At 45.9% G+C, this 16,975-nt stretch overlaps 1 protein-coding gene across 1 annotated transcript in view; it reads right to left on the bottom strand.

The window, feature by feature from the left end:
• Positions 1–7,675: 7,675 nt before the first annotated feature.
• The window catches only part of SPINT1 (serine peptidase inhibitor, Kunitz type 1), an 18,388-nt gene continuing 9,088 nt past the window's right edge, over positions 7,676–16,975 (bottom strand). The window contains exons 4-11 of the mRNA XM_021533445.4: positions 16,231–16,369; positions 14,971–15,141; positions 14,263–14,289; positions 13,233–13,358; positions 12,283–12,333; positions 11,303–11,473; positions 10,642–10,698; positions 7,676–9,585 (exon numbers count right to left, since the gene is read on the bottom strand). Coding sequence (XP_021389120.1) covers positions 9,389–9,585; positions 10,642–10,698; positions 11,303–11,473; positions 12,283–12,333; positions 13,233–13,358; positions 14,263–14,289; positions 14,971–15,141; positions 16,231–16,369 — 939 coding nt within the window. The 3' untranslated portion in view covers positions 7,676–9,388. The remainder of the gene's footprint in view (positions 9,586–10,641; positions 10,699–11,302; positions 11,474–12,282; positions 12,334–13,232; positions 13,359–14,262; positions 14,290–14,970; positions 15,142–16,230; positions 16,370–16,975) is intronic.

Raw genomic sequence — 16,975 nt, 5'->3', positions numbered from 1 at the left:
CACCGATCTCTATGAGAAATTTGGACCACACCATGTGCAAAATGTATTATTCCACTCTAATTGCAGCACAAACAAGCATTGACCAAGCATGGTTTGTCTTAGTGTGTTCAGCGGCCACTTATAAGATGCACCATGCATCATCTTTTCCCTTTTAACAGTGTCCTTAGTAAAGAGCCCGAGTTCCTGATTGTTACTTTTTACCCAGGGAAAACTGGGCAGAGAGCTGATTTCGTTACTGCTTCAGGTGGGACAAGGATTCTGCCCCCTACATGTTCGGAGTCACAAAAATCTACCCCAGACACCAAGAGCACATCTCAGCAAACAGCCCCAAACCCATGTCACATAAGCAAGTCTGGTCACAAGAAGGTGGCTAGTCAAGCTCTGAACATTTTAAGGAGGAGTTGTTTTGTCTTCTGCTCTAAGAAGATGAAAGGCACTCTGGAGAGGACAGTTTGGTTCATATTTGCTGAAAAGCACAATTTAGCTGTATGAGAGAACAGCCAGATCATTTTTATCTTCACACAGTTGCTGGATATTGCCCACAGATAGGAGCTGGAGTGTGGGTCTAATGTGGATTTACTGGGGTGGGTGAACATTTCCTTATCTTTAATTATGCTGTTTACTGAACTGAAGTAGGCTTTCTTCAAATCAGAGGCGCTCTTTTTTTTTTTTTTTTTTTTTTCTTTTTTTTACAGACAGGTGTATTTTCAATCATTAGGGTTCCTGTGGAGCTTTCTGTGAGTTTGCAAGTGTCTCACCTAGACAAAAATTTCCTTAGTGGTTCAAACGGGGAAAAATTATTACTGCTTCCTTTTCTGACATCCTTACATATGGTACAGAAAGTTTACAGCGCCCAGTAGCATACAGAGAGACGTGGGGCTTCTGCAACTGGAGAAAGATGCTATCTCTTGCCTGATGCTGTGATATATACATTGTGCCACATGATCTGTCAGTTCCAGACATCTTGCAATGCATATCAGAAGTCTCTGGGGAAAAAAATAGAAAGACAAGAAAGGAGGGTGTGCTGAGAGTCAAACAAAGGTAGAGTTTATGGGAAAGTGAACGGGAGAGGGGCAAAGGAGCAATATGAAGTTAAGACTTTGAACAAGCCCAGTCATGCCTCAGATACTGGTTCTACCTGTCTGCTGCCTGACCACAGCCCAGTCTGCCCAGTGACTGCAGTGGGAACTGGGGTGCTGAGCAGCACTGAGCATGGGGCTTGTTTGCTGGTCGTGTTCCTGTGGAGGAGAGGTGACCGAGACACGCTGCAATGAGCGTGCCAGTCAGCTGGCAGTCCTTGCCACAGGTTCATGTGCAGGAACCAGAAATGGCTCTGGAGAGGAAACACTAATCCACTTGTGACATCTCCATTGCAGGACTTGGGAAGCAAGTGGATGGTGACAGAGGATCTCTGCAGCACACCTCAATGTGTGTCTGCTTGCTGAAAGGGATGGCAGAGGAGGCCCTGGCTACTGGACTGGGTAGATTCACAAGTTATTGCCGTTTAACATGATCTTCTCTTTACAGAAGAGAAATTACCCTCCCTATCCAGAACTTTTGCCTTTCTCCTATCATACAAAGTATGATCTTTGTATGGTCTGACTTTGGTAAGAGGCAGCACTCAAATAAAACAGCAAACAGATGGGCACACAAGCTCTTCTCCATTTTGAAACAGAAAGAGCATACTCCAAAGCCAATTACAAACTGAGATTACCTGTTCTGCATTTCATTAATTACATATCAATTATGGCATTTCATAAGGAAAGCTCATTAGGAGCTATGAAGAAGAAAGGGCATTAGGTGGACAGAGTTGGGAAAGACAGTTACCTCCCAGGGAAGGACAAGCATCCTGTGCTCTCTGCCATCCTCATTTCCTCAGTTTCCTCTCAAGGTTTGGAGACAACCACTATATATTTCTGCTTTGCTTCTGCTGAAGACAGCGAGTAAAGGGAGGCTCAAGTGCCCAATCTGCAGGTTTTCTGAGACTTGTGATAACTCAGCCATAAAAACTTCAGGAGGCACTTTCTTGAGTACAGGAAGGGGAGCAGGGACTAAAGGCAGGGTTCCCTCCAGCCTAGAAACCTGCTGAACTCTTCAGCACTACTGAAAAAAAAAACCAAAAGGCTTTTCTCCTGACCTGCTGATGGTCACACACACAACCCTGCCAGGAAATATTTGGCCTGTTGTCTCAGGTGACTTATGCAAAGTAAGTGGTCGCTTTTCTCTCCAACATAGGTTCTACTTGACTCCTGGGCATTTGTAGCCTGCTCCTCCTGCAGTAGAAAATCCAGGCTCAAGGGAGAAGCTTTTTCAGTTTCATATGCGGGCTTCACCACCACTGTTTCCGGGCTCTTCCCTCATGGTTTCCTTGGAAAAGACAGTCAGAAGGGTTTCCAGTCCACAGTTAACTAATCACACACAATTAACATAAACCTGAATGCAGTGGGGGAAAAAAAGAAAGCTGGGAAAGCCCCCTTTTCTCAGCAGGTGGATGAGGCAATTTGCAGAAAGCCTGGAGGCATGGGGGAAGCAGGAGCCTTTCATGAGGTTGCTGTGGGTCCGTGTGAAAGGATAGATAAGGGCAGTTTAGGGCAGCACTTGGGCTCCCTCAGCTTCAGCACTGTGGGCCAAAGCAGGACAGCAGGGAAACTGCCTGCCCAAACACCAGCCTTGCTACACATGGTGTAGGGGAAAGCTCTCTGAGCCATGGCGAGGGCCAAGAGCAATGTGACTTGCAGGACAACAGACAGAACCTGGGTGCAGTTTCCTAGAGCCTCAGTCCAGCGCTGTAGAGCCAGAACATATGGGGCCAGGGGAGATGTCAGGACACACTGGTATGGTTTGATGTTTCTGGGTAGCCTCCCTCAGAGATGCTCTCCAAGCCATGCTCCTCTAGGTTCTCTTTTGCCAGTTCTGGTTCTCAGCTGGCACCCTGGGATGTTGGTTCAAGGAGCTGTACTAGCAGAAAACAGATCCTTAAAAAGTGAATTGCTTTTTTCCAGGATGTTTCAGGGGCAGCAGCACTAATGTGAGTAAAGCTAAATGAGTGTAGAACTACTCCTTCTGTAGGACAGACTGAGTTGTAATGCTGAGCTGCTCCTTTGGGCTCAGTTTTCACCATCAGCTCTGCAGGCCACTGCTCACCTGGGGTCCTACCCTGTCCTGCACCCTTGGCTGGAGGCTCCTACCACACAGAGGGCCAGGACAGTCCAGCAGAAAACTCACCCATCAGAGAAACAGAATGTCCTCCAGCCTGTCCTATGAAATAGATCTGCCTGGCACTTGGCAATGTGAAGACCATTGCCCATCCGAAGGAGCACAGCTCACCTCCAGTGCACAGAGACAAACACATTCTGGAATAAGCTGTAGTGGATTGTGAAACACCAGCTGTGAGGTACAGCATGTGAAATCTTAGATCAGTTCTTTGAATCCAGGGCTTTGTGGAGAAAGAGTAGACTAGTGGTGAAAAAATACTGATGAAAACAAATAGCTATTTTCTTGGTACTTGGACTTCCTTCTGGACCTCACCCACTTGCCCCAGGGTTTGCCAACAGTGGAAGTTACCCCAGTACACAACGCTTTAATATTTAAATTGAAGTGTCTGGTACATTGACTATTTCCAAGCAGAGCCCTCCAGATGCTTACTCATTTTGTGATGGCCGGGTATTTGCATTGGGTTTTACAGTCTTGAATATTCAAAACGGTAATGTGATGGGAATGCAAGAGAAAAGAGAGAAGTTAAAGCGCCCTGAGAATGTGCATATACAAGGGGATGAGAAGAATGGTATTGGGCACATACACACTGTGCCAGCACCTCCCTTTACCTGAGAGGTTGCACTCTGCACAGGCACTCTGTCTCTGGCCAAGCCCTTAGCTGCTTAATGGGGAGATAAATGGAAGTAGGATGGAAATTGCATGGCTGAGCAGCAGAGGAGTGGTGGATAGATCAGCTAGCTGGAGACATGACAGTCAAGAGGCAATTCCTGGGGAAATTAATTTTCCATTGAAGTCAGACTAGCCCAAGTTTTGGGGTAAAGCGGAAAAGAGCTCCCCCATCACAAAATTCTAAGGGGAGAGGGAAAGGAAAATTTGTTGACAGGGTGTAATTCTACAGCATAAGCAGGGATAGTTTCTAAATATGAGAGAGAACCAGTTCAAACTGGTTTAACAGAAACTCCATGCACCAAAAACCTCTAGTGAGGACATTAGAATAAGAGCGTTGCATCCTTGCCGGCAGCTCCTGTCTGCTCGCCTGCAGAGCTGCATGGTCCATGCAATGACCCCACAGCTCCCTAGAGCTGTTGAGCCTCCTCAAGTGGGTGACAAATGCCCCGTCAACCTCTAATGTAATGTAGATTTGCAGTGGAGGGTTGTACGGCAAAGCTTGGGAGACAGAGCTACCAGCTTCCAAATTTGATGACAGTCTGTTAAAAGAATTGTTTTGGCTTGCTTTGGTTTTAATGAAGGTTCTACTGCCTGAAGTCCTCTGATTACCGGGGAAGTCTCTTACTTCTTTCAAAACATAATGTGTATGTTCGGGAGAGGAGTAGAAGTCAGCAAAACAAATCTGGGAAACTGATCCAAAAAGCTAAAGAGAAGCACCCACGTGTTTTTTAAGTTGCACTAAGTTTTTGGGGCTGGAGTGGTGACTCCAGTGTCAGGGGCTTCCTCTCTGTTACCCATACAAAACCAAAGGAAAGTAGACCCAAGGCACAGAACACCCACAAGAGGTGTGGGAGACCTTAGGTCAATCCTCTGAAGGTTCTTCTGAAGGTTTTGCCACCTCTCTCCATCTTTCAGGACAGAGACCTGTGGGAGTATGGTAATATGGACCATAACATTAGACCATGATATGGATGGGAGTGAACAGGACCTCACATCTATGGAGCTCACAGAGGCTCACATCTCCCACCTCAGCATCAACTCCAGCACTGCACCGTGTCCCTGCTGCTTTGACAGTACAGTGTTCAAGGCAACATCGAAAGGGATACTAAGATATTGCTGCCCCCTCTTGTGGACATCTCAAAAGGAGCTGGCAAACCACCCTGGGCAGCTGCTCTGGCTGAGCAACACCCCATACTGAACAAAAAATGCAGCAGTGCAGCCTGGAGCCCATAGCAGAGGCAGAAGTCTTGGGGCCCCTGGGGATGCAGCTGAGGGAGGGAAAGGCTCCCACAATGCCTACATGAGAGGGCCACTATAGTTTCATTTAAAGAAGAGTTTCTGGCTGGGGGAGTCCCAGCAGCTCAAATTTCTAGACCAATGTTTTGCTTCAACTGCTCACAAATATTTTTTAACAATCCTGAAGCAGCCATCATGTGGGTCAAGTGTGTCAGGGCAGACAAGAAAGACACAGGCTCTTTGTATGCACTGAGACTTGTGGAAAAATTCCCTTCCTATCAGAGCACCTGGCTGGCTCCAGCAGGGCTCCTCTTCCTCTGCCTCTCTCATCAGCTGCTGGCTGTCATTTTGTGTGTCCTCTCATGTAGGCTGGCTCTGGGCAACCTGGAGAAGATGGTAATTAAACGTTGGGTGGCCTCTGCAAAATCTTCTAAAGCTGTTACAGGAACTGATGGTTAGTTTTGAAACTCCTGACACAGCTGGAGATGAGGACATCTTGGAGAGGCAACTATTGAATAAGGGCCACACAAACTCTGTCACGCCTCATGTGGCACCTTGCCCAGGAAACACTTACTGGTCAGCCAGGTTTCCTTGCAGAAAACTTCCTCCATGCCCTGTTAGGTGCTGCAGAAGAGATCAGAGCTGCTAGAACTTCTAGAGACGACTGTATTTCTCTGTGACTACAAGTTATTACAATAACATACAGTTCTGTGCTTGATAACCAAGGGACAGTATTTACAATTTCTCTCTCCATGATTCCAAGGAGAGAAAAAAAAAAAAATTTGTCTGGGAAGATTTCACAGGCTATTTCTCACACAGGCACTATTTTAGTGAGCAAGGTTTGCTTACCACATAGTGGACTAGACTTCAAATCTGCATATGTGCCATTTAGGAGCTCAAAGCACACTGCAGTAGGAGCAAGTCTCGTCATTCCTAATGCTTGAAGTAAGGTGGGCAAAAATGCGATTCAAGGTCTGTCTTTACATTATGCAGTGCTTGGACCAAGCTGTTCCTTCTTTCCCCCAGCTTTAGAGCTCATCTTTTTAACCAGAATGAACAGTTTAGTCTCAAAACCAGAATTTCTTCCTCAGGCAATAAATTAGGCCTGAGGGCTAAAGCACCTAATCAGAAAGTTTCACCCCACTGAGGCTTTTGTGTGTAGAACAGTATTCTGGCCTGCCACTGTGGAGCCATCCCTTGTTGCATCAGGGCAGCTGCTGCATTTGTTTGCAAAGCCATTGTGGGAATGCCAGAGACACACATGGATGTTTAGCTTCGAGCTAATGCTTCCAGGCCAGTAAGCCACACAAACCCTGTGAGGTCCCCTGCAGCCTGCTGGAATAATCTCAGCCAAAAGCTCAGGCAAATCCTCCTTCCTGACAGTGGAAGCAAGGTGACTAAACAGCTTTGCTGGCCAGGAAGGGCAGGGAGTTTCCATAGTTATCCTTCTGCAGAGGTGGACACCACCAACAGGCAGACTGGACAATGGGAAGGAGCTGTAGTTTCCCCTCAGTGAGGCAGCAGCTCCAGGGGCCTGGCCCCTCAAGGCTTGCAAACAACCCTTTGGAAAACACTGACCTCGGTGGGGAAGGCATTGCCTTTGGGGAAGGTGGAGGTGCAGGGGCTGAAGGCAGGTGGGACTTTGGGGGTATGGGCCCAGAAGCTGCATGGGGGAGGGCTCAGGCCAGATCTGCAGCCTCCAACAGGGCTGTGTCCAACACCAGGGGACACAAAGGTGTGGTGTAAGCGAAAGAGGCTGCAAAGCACGTACCCACCTCTCTCTGCAGACTGTCATGAGAAGCAGTGGTGGTTTCAGGCGGTGCTCCCAGGCCAGGGGTTCCTGCCGGGAGGGGAGCAGTGACCCCTCGGCCAAGCTGAGCAGGGCTCAGCAGAGCTGCTCCCAGAGGAGCCTTCAGGGCACAGGGGAGATAATATCTGCACTTACACCTGTAAGTAGCTGGAGATGGCACGATGGGAGGGCTGGTGTAGAGTGTGTGGTCACGGCAGAGCAAAGCCCACAGCCCAGAACAGGGAGAAAGCGTTCCTGCTCAAGCAGCACTCGGAGGCCCAGCCAGGGTGGCCAGGTCAGTGGTGCAGGGCATGTCCACCTGGTTGCCATACAAACCCACTGCCAATTAGCCAGTTACATTTAGCTGACTTTACATCGCAGTTCTTGAGCGATCACCAGCCTGAAGATACAGTTAGAGCAGCTCCTGTTTGAAGAATAGTGTCTGCTTTTGGTTTCAGACCCAAAGCCCAAACCAGTCTGACCAGCTGGAACTCAGTTTCAGGTTACACCCTGCCTTGCTCTCTGGGTGACTTAGTGGGTAATAATCTTTCTCCCAGAACACCTCAAGCAGTAGTTTCCTCCTCAGGTATCCGCATATGTTGCAGCCCTGCTTCCAGCCCTCCCCACGCCATGGGACCGCTGCTGCAGCAGCTCTCCCAAGATACCACAGCTGAGACAGATGAAAGGGGGTGAGATAGCAGGCATGGGAACGGCACCTGCCCCCTCTGCTGGTCATTGCTCCTCAGACACCACTCCCAAGCCAGATAAGACAAACATCTCTTTATTATCATAGTGAGAACACACACACAAAAAAAAAAAAAAAAAAAAAATCAAGACATTAGGTTTATTGTATAGGCCATGATAGGCTGTGGGAAAAACAAAGAGATGGAAGAAATTATATGAGACATGTCACAAAAAGGAGGAATCTGACCCAGGAATGCTGAGGCAGATGCCTGTAATGGGGAGAGGCATGCAGTCAGATTGCCAGCAGATTCTGGGTAGCATTTTTTTCCTTTCAGCCCAGGCATCAACCCAAGAGGCAGCTGTCCTGCCAATGCACTTGAGAGGACCTGAGCAATGTCCTGAGCTGGAATGGCTTCACCAGAGCACTCCAGAACTATTGTGGCCTTGGCTCTGAAAGGGTCACAAGCATTCAAACTGAAGTCTGTACGTAGATTCATGCTTCTTACACACACACAGACACAGCAGTTTTTTAAGAGCAGCAGGTACTGGAAGTTTAGGGATTGGTGCCAGCCCCACAGCTGACAGCACATCAGCCCCTTCACAAATAGCTTCTTCTGCCTCAGCAGAAATCCTCAGCTCACTGAGGTACAAGCCTGGACCAGCAGATGCAGGACAGAGCTCGGAAGCATCTCATTGCAAAGGGACTACAGCGGAACATATAGGACCAGGACTGGGAACAGGACATTGGCAAAGTGGGGATTTCACATGCTGCCTTGGGGCCAGAGATGAGCTTTGGACCTCCCAGAGCTGGTCTGGGCTCATCTTTCATCAGGAGGGACAAGCCAGCAGGAGCAAGGGAGCCTGTGGATATTAGCTGGTGGTATCCAGCCCACTCCTGTGCACTGGGAGATGCCAGGGAGTCAGGTCAGGCAGTGTGCTCAGAGGAAAATGCAGTAAAATCAGAGCTGTAGCTTTTCTGCACAATCAGCAGGAAAAGTACAGACATTTACTTCATGTGAGAATAAATAGATATTTTCTCAATGTGTTTGGGTTCAGCCTGAACACTGGGAAAGCAACCAGGGCAACTCACTGAGAGAAAAATGATGAACATGTACTGTACACAGGAGACTGAAACACAGCAGCCAGCCAGCAAAACATCTAGATGTGCTTTTCTGTTAAAAAACAAAGCTTAGTGACTTAAGCAGGTATTTCTGTTTCCATCCATGTTGAAAACAGGAACTGCCAGACAGTGTCAGAGAGCCCTTGGATCAGGTCTGAATGATTATGTGAATCCCACAGACCTTGAGGGATGCACCACAACCAGGCAGACTGCTAAAAGGCAGAGCACCTTCCAGAAGGGGAGGAAAATACAAAGTTAAGTGGCAGAAAGTGACACTGAAAATAAATTGCTGGCTCTGGTGAGCTTGCACCATTCACCAACATGAATGCTACACAGATCCAGTTCCAGGTTCCTTCAGGAAGCTGAGCAAAGTTGTGCCCCAGATTTGAGCAGGAAGAAAGACATAATTCAGAATTTCACTAGGTTGTTTGAGGTTAGGAACTGGTGGATGTCAGAGAGCAACAAAATGCTCCCAGTTCCTCACTTTCCAGAGCAGCCATTTAGCCTAGACAATCACAAATACTAGTACTGCCAAATCACAGTTAAATCTTGGCCTGACGCTCCAAATGTCTTCACAGAAAACGAGTCCTTCAGGCACAAACCTGTGTCTAAAAGCAGAACTCCAGAAATTCTGGGGAGTGCCCCAGTGCTGAACTGGGGAGAGAGGCTGTAGGTCAGACTGGTTTGGTGGCACTGCTGTAGAACAGACGCTCAGTGTCCTCTGTGGTAGAGAGGGTTGAGTTGGTAGCAGTGGGAGGCTGATGGCGGTGGCTGCTCTTCTTCCTTTTCTTCAGGAAGAAATAGCCAATGAACACCAGGACCACCATGATGCAGATCCCGAGGAGAACAGCAATCACTACCTCAAAGGCACCTGCAGGAATAAATGAACGTGTTAGAAGGGATGGTCCACAAACTCTGATTAGCAGGAATGGCCAGGATGAAGCAAGCACAAGAGCTGCTGCAGAAACTGTGCTGGCAAAGAGAAGAGGCAACAGCTGACATGACAGCACGGTGGTCACTGCATAACCAGCAAAGAAGAAAGATGGCAACTGCAGGGCACAGCCAGCCTGTCTCTCCCTAATGGTATCTCCCATCATTTCCCAGATGCACCACGCCCTCTAAAGGCTGTTCCCTGACTTTGGCAGGCTTGGCCGTTTGACAACCCCAGGAATAACAACTCCTTCTGAAATAGCAGCCTTGTGTCATACCTCAACAGGGAGGCCACCAAAGGGTGGTCACAGAAAGCACCTCCTGGCTGGGACAACACTGAGGGAATGAGCTATGGAAGACAGGCTGAGTTTGTGGGAAAGTACTCTTGGCAGTGGTGTGAGTATTTCTCCAAACAAACAAACCCCTGCATCATCAGTGGAGCCAGTCAAACATGATGCTTTTGAGAGACAGTGTGAATTTAAAGATTAAACCAATCTCTAGGATTTAAGAAGAATAACCTTCATGTCACATTTAAAAAATAACTTGTATTGCAATAGCATTGGGCTTTTTTAGTGCAGTAGAGAGGTTGTATAGGGTCATCACATTTCCCCACAGTCTAGCACTTGATATTATTCACATATCCACTTGAGCTTTCTTTCTTGTAGAAGTTAGTAGTCCTTGTGTGAAATTGGCCCTTAGGAAAAGTTTTACTTTCCATTTTCTGATGTTGAACTGTGGAACATTAATGCAAGTTGATGGAAAGAAAAACAGGAGTCTCTGTAAGAGCTACTGAGTCACAGACACAGAAAAAAATGGACCACAGTTGCACAGTGCACAAGTACCTCTTGCTACTGCCAGCATCCCACAAATCCCACACTGCTCCCCCAGCTTCAAAAGGGCTGTAGGAAAAAAAGTTACTCTTTGCAAAGAAAGACAAAGTATTTTTCATGACAAGGAAAAGCAACAAGAAAGATTGGTTGGGAATATTGTTACTCACTTAACATAGCAGTTTGGGACTCAAATGATTCCCATCTTCGGCCAATTACATCTGCTTCTGAATTGGGAACACAGAGGAGAGGAAAAAGGTTTTACAAAGAAGGCTGGGAATAAGGGATCAGACAGGTTTCTGAGGACATATTTCCAGTGCTCTGAAGTGACTGAACGCACACAGCATCCCTCCTGAACAGCTGTGGTACTGAGTTCTCAGGGTAGGCTGTGAGGTCCAGTGTAGCTGAGAGAGGTATTTTGCCTCTTAACAGATACAGTTCAGCAGATTTCTTCCTATTGGCCTCCAAAGCAATATGTACCAAGTGTGAGGATTTTCTCAATTTCTTCCCTCTTACTTGGGGAGACCTGGAGCCAAGACAGGAGGTTAGATTCTCTTCACAGCATATATATCTCTGGTTAATTTTGTTATCCTCCTTTGTCTCTTCTTCTACATCAGCACCCCAAATGATTCCAGCTCTGTGAAATGACAGGCTGCATTGCACAAAGATGCTGTAGATCCTCCATACTGTGGGTCATGGCCAGAGTTTGACAGCAGAGCAGCTTTGACTGAAAGCCCCCAAGACACTGCCTCTTTGGGACCACAGAATTTAATCTGAGGTGGTTTCCCCAGTTTGATCAGTAAAACTCCAGCCCACGCTATGTATGCTTACTTGTGATGCCTGAACATGATTTCATGCACTCTTCCTCTTGTTCAAAGTTGTTGCTGTTGCCACCACAGCCCCCGTAGGTGAAGGGGTCACATTTCTCCAGGAATGGGTTATAGTACCAGCGGGAGATGCTCTCAGTGCACTGTCCAGTATCAGGCAAGTCCACACAGTGGCCTGGCAAAGCAAGGTACAGGTGCTTTAGCCTGAGCAATGTCTTCCCAAAGCAGCAAAATTTTCTGCTCACAACAAAAGAGCACAAGCACCATGGAAGAGGAAATCCATAGTCAGAACAGTGGCTCTCAGGTCCCCACTGCTCAGTTGCCAGCTGGTCAAATTTGCAATGCAAAGGTGAGCTGGCACCTGCCATAAATCCAACTAGCAAGAAGAAAAAGGAACTTCAGAGTGTGGAGTCATGGTAAACCCCAGGGTTTACTCCCCTGTGGAAATGACCTGTCCTCCCTGGGAGGCAGAAGGGGACATGAAAAGCTTGGACAACCAAAAACCACAGATCAGCTCAGGTCTCCTCTGCAGTGAGCTACATTTAAGTGATCTGGAATATATTATTTTATCCCTGTGATAGGTCTGCTGTCTACAGTTTAACAAACAAGGCAAAGATATGGGATCAAGCACAGACATTGCTGTGTCCCCCACACTGCTTTGGTTTGCACTATTAAAAAAAAAAAAACCCAAAAAACCAAAAACATGCTGCAGGGTTGTGTACAGGCCAGGTACTGCCCAGCAAGCAACACGCATGAGACCTACCTGGATAGAAAAAGTTTAAGCAGGAGAGTGAATGCCTGCTGTCAACAGCTGTCCTCATGGTCAGAGAACAGGCCCTTGCTCATTTTCACTACAAGGACTATCCAGATGCTACACCTGGTTTTGGATTTATAGAGGGAAGCAGTTTTACCATGGAACAATAAACCGAAGAAAAAAAACAAAAGCTGGCAGAGGTCAGCCTAGGTGCTCTGGATGGTACATACCTTGCTTATGTGTAACATTGATTTTCTGCAGTCTATTGAACTCATGAGCATCTGCAAGGGAAACATTTAATGTTAAAACTTCTCTCACCAGTTGAAAAGAAATGCCTCTGTCCATGCACACATGGGCAGACAGGGCTTTGCTGCACCTTCATTTGCTATCACAATCCAGAGGAAGGGAGATATCATTTGATGTTCTTACATATCTCAAAATTATGAGAGGAACAGGGGAAAGATAAAATGTAGTAACAAGAAACTCAATTTCCGATCCATAGATACAGAGACAAAACTAAGGAAAATAAAGGCTGCTTTCTTATTTTTGTTTTCCATCAGGAAGTATTGGAAAAGTCACTCCAGGTTTTAAGAAATATAAAAGAGCTCTAGTCCAGAATAAATGAGAGGGCAAGAGAGATGAATCATAGGGTTGCAAATCTAAAAAGGCAAGAAAACAACCACATATAGGAAAGAGATTATGAGAATTCAGAAGAGGTGAGGAGGGATGGAAGAAGGTAGGAGATAGGGTGGATTTGGGCATCTCACCACTGTGCATTTACATTAGCATAAGGAGATATTAAGGGGACTGTGCCACTGGACAGACTTGGAGAAATGGTGGTTTCCTTCCCCATTTCCCCACTTTTAGAGAGCAGGTAAGATCATTCAGTGAGAACAATATTGAAAGGGGACAGAAAGGCCTGAAGTCTTACAGATATGTGCAGAGAAGAGACTCAAAGTGTATTTAAGAAGCAGAAAACATCACAGAAGGAAGGCCATCTCTTGCAGTCAGCAGAGATACAGGAAATGGCAGAACCTGCAAATATAATACTGTGGAAAGAGATAATGCAGGGTCAGGAGATAAGAACAGAAGACACCAAACAGTATTGACTCAGAACCTGTAACTTACATGGGACTGGGCAGATGGTAAGGTTGTCTGAGCCAGAATTTAAAGTACTTACATTGCTCACAGTACAACTCATCAGATTCATCAGCACAGTCGGGAGTTTCATCACACTCCAGATAGGCATCGATGCAGCAACCATCCTTGCATCTGAAGAAGGGGGCCTGACAGTTCCCATTGCATACTGCATCAGAAACAGTTCAGATAGCTCATTAAAATGCATTGTTTCTCCCTGCCAGATGCTTTACAAAGGACTTAAAAGCTGCTGATAGGGCTGGCAAACAAGAAACAAGGCAGACTGGTAAAGGTCTCTCCTCAATGCCACCCTAGACTCAAAAAAACCCCCCCATCTATTTATAAAGGAAACATTACTCTGGAAACAGCCATGTTTCCTCTCAGGAAGAAGTACATAGCAGGTGGAAGCAAGAATGAGCTAATCAGGAAGAATGTAGAGACATTGCCCAAGCATGGGGGATTGAATTAGGAAAGCCAAACTGAAATCTGCACACTGGGCTGCAAAAGCTTCATCTAGAGGTGGTCCCAAGTGCTGAGTACTGTGCCCAGTTCTCAGCTCCCCAGTGACAAATAACACTGGCATACTAGAGTAAATCTCAGCAAGAGCTTGGAGCACAAAACCTAGCATGAGGAGAAGACAGAGATTATAGAAGAGACATTCATTTTGGAGCACAGTAATAGGATGAGCAGCAACAGACAGGAATTAGTTGCAACAAGGGAAAGCAATTCAATATAAGGGGAAAAAATGATAATGATGGTCATCAAACACTGGCATATTTTGACCAGACTAAGTGTAAAATCTGCTTTTTCAGAGATACCCAAAACTGAACTGAATAAAGAGCTGAGCAACCAAGGGTGACTCAAAGCTGGGCCTGCTTTCAGTAGTGGGTTGGATCAGATGACCTCTAGAGGTAATCCCCAACCTAAATTATCCTATGACATGAAAGTGAAAGGCTTACTAAATAAATTAGTCTCCAGTGCCTCACAGAGTCCTAATCAAAAGCCACAGGAATGGACATGAGACACTCAGCCCAAGCTTGCAGTAGGATGATACTGTCCTGTGGGAGACTCACCTGGCTGTTGTCGCCCACCAACAGAACCTGAAGAGACAAGGGGGAAAACAACATAAAATAAACTTACCACAGCATTTTGTCAGCTTAAGATCAGCTTTATATTGCTTTCATGTATCACATGAGAAGAGCATATTTCCTGGAAGAAGGCCCTGGATTACAGAGGTGAAATATGGATGCCCACTACTCAGAGATCCAGATGAGTTGTACCTACATGAGGTAAGCCTGGAGGAGTACAGGGGAACTTTCCTCCACAAGGTAGACTATTTCCAAATTGTCTTTCCTTTCCAAGGCTTTAACCTCCTTCTTAAGCTGTGCACTGCAATGGGCCTGGCAGAGGCTCAGCCCATTTATCTGAGCAGCACTAAATTGTTCTCAGTGGCTTGAGGATGGCAAGGAGAGAGATTAATTTCATTATGGGACTGAAGCACTTCTGGCCCCAAACTGCATGATGCTGCTCTCTGAATTTAGGCTTCAGATGCAACACAAAGATTTGATGAGGGCTTCTGCAGCCAGAGCACACTGTCCAGTGCTTTAGGAGCAGGGTCAGATACGTTGGCAGCTTAAGACAATGACTGCCCATCCATAATTAGCCCAGTCTCCTCAGCTTACTGGGCTCTAACTAGGTGTCAGCCAAGAGGCTGCAGTATTTGTCCATAGGTTCATCCCCGTCCTATGAGAAAGAGGGGGCTGGATTTTTGAAGCACTAACCTCTGACATTTTTGCAGGCAAGTGCACACTCTTCTTCCCGTAAGTAGTTATTCTTGTTGGGCTTGCAGCCACCAAAAATGAACTCCTCACACTGCTGAAGGCTCGGGTTGTAAAACCAGCGTGGAAAAGATCCCCGACACCAACCCACCTTCTTTGGAGTCAAACAATGCTCTATCAAGAAAGTTAACACAAAAGGGTCTGAGTTAGATAAGTCCTTTGGAAGATTTCCTGGTTTTTATTTTATGTGAAGGCAAACAAAATCTTCCAAAGGACATGTCTGAAAGGTTTATAAAATCTTGACCAACAAAGAGAAGGAGAGTAGGGAATCATGGAATTCATTTTTTTATATGAAAGAGAAGTTCATAAAACCGAATTAGAAAGTGCCACATCCATTAAATAAAAGCAGCTGCATCCCCATACAGCTCATAGTTAAGCTGTGAAACTCCTTGCTTCAGGAGGTTTCTGCTTTTCAAAGATTACATGAAGTCAAAAAGGGATTTGTATATTATTAAACACAAAGACATCATCTTCTGTTTAAAAACATCTCCTAGCTGCAAAATCCTAGGGGATTATTCAAGCATAGTAGAGAGTTACTGATATGTTCTTGCATGTCATGTTCTTGCACTCTTTCCAAAGTACCAACTTCTGCACACTGTTGAATGCAGTGTATTGGACTTTGGTCAGACCTTTAGCATCACTTGACATGGCTGCTCTTATATTTTTATGGTACCTGTGGTAAGAGACATCCCCTGCTTAGCTACTAGTCAACAATTTGTCAAAGAACTCCTTACCTTAATACACTTGTAATGCTAAACATTTTCATTGTTAAATAAAGCTGTTAAGGAAAAAAAAAAACAAAAGCAGGGATACATTGAATGCCCTGCAGATGACTCTACCTACCCTGCAACCTAAGGCCTTCACAGCAAAACCACAGAGTCAACAAGACCTTTCACATTCTCCTGTTGCACCCCAAGCTTCATCTACTCTGGTGTTACCCAGCCGAGAGCAATGACACCAGATCAGATGGAGTTATTGCAGGTACCATCTCCTGCAAGGGTACATGAAAACTCCAAAATGGACCACTATGAATGCAGAGACCTTGCACTACTGGTGCAGGCTAGCACTGGGAAAAGCTGACGTGCAAGTGTGGACTCTTGGTTGTGCTCTTCTCCCATCCACCCTTCTGAGAAAAGCATCATAATGCCAGAGCAGCACCCAGGCTTGAGGACTCCAGGTAGATATGTGTGGGCTCAGGCTCACCTTCTGTCTGCTCAGAGCTCAGCACCATGATGGTGATGTTGGTAAAGTCTTGCTGCTGTGCAGTGTCTGTGACAATGAGCTGGAAGACGTAAGTCCCCACCTGGAGGTTGGAGATTTCTACCTGATCTTCTTCATGCTTCTGAGAATGCAAAAGAAAGTCTCAGGTAGGAGAAAACTACTTCTAAGGAATAAGTGACTAAAGTTATGCAAGGTTGAAAAATGTCTCAGTACCAGACAATCCCCCCAAATCCATGGACTGGTACCCAACTGGAATAGAGAGAGAACAAGTACCACAAGCATAATTAGATATTTCACGTTTTGGGGCATTGTGAAAAAACAAGGGAAAATAAAACTCTCTGGAGAGGACATAAATACCTGTAGTTTTTACATAACTTTTCAAAACTTAAAACCATTATGAGTAATTTATTTAGTACATAGGGAATAAGGTAGCTGTATTTAATTATTTTGTCAGAAGAGAAAGCTACAATATTATTGACACACTCTTCTTCTATATTTGCAAGAGAATTGGAGATTCATTTCCATGCTATCTCTGGTTTTAATTAGGTTTCAAAAGAACACAGCCTTGCCATAAATAATTTTTATGTAGTTAATACAATATAATATTAGGGGACCTCCCCCCAGCCCCAGAAGTTGCTTTGGCTGGGCTAGGGCAAAGGGAAAAGAAAAGAAGCACTTGCTGAATTACACAGACCCCTTGTCACTCTAGAGTTTGTCACTGCTATTG

This window comes from Lonchura striata, chromosome 5, assembly GCF_050655825.1.
Source record: "Lonchura striata isolate lonStrDom1 chromosome 5, ASM5065582v1, whole genome shotgun sequence".
Lineage (NCBI taxonomy): Eukaryota > Metazoa > Chordata > Aves > Passeriformes > Estrildidae > Lonchura > Lonchura striata.
Note: the sequence above shows the minus strand (reverse complement) of the source record. Positions and strands in the feature narration are given on the sequence as shown.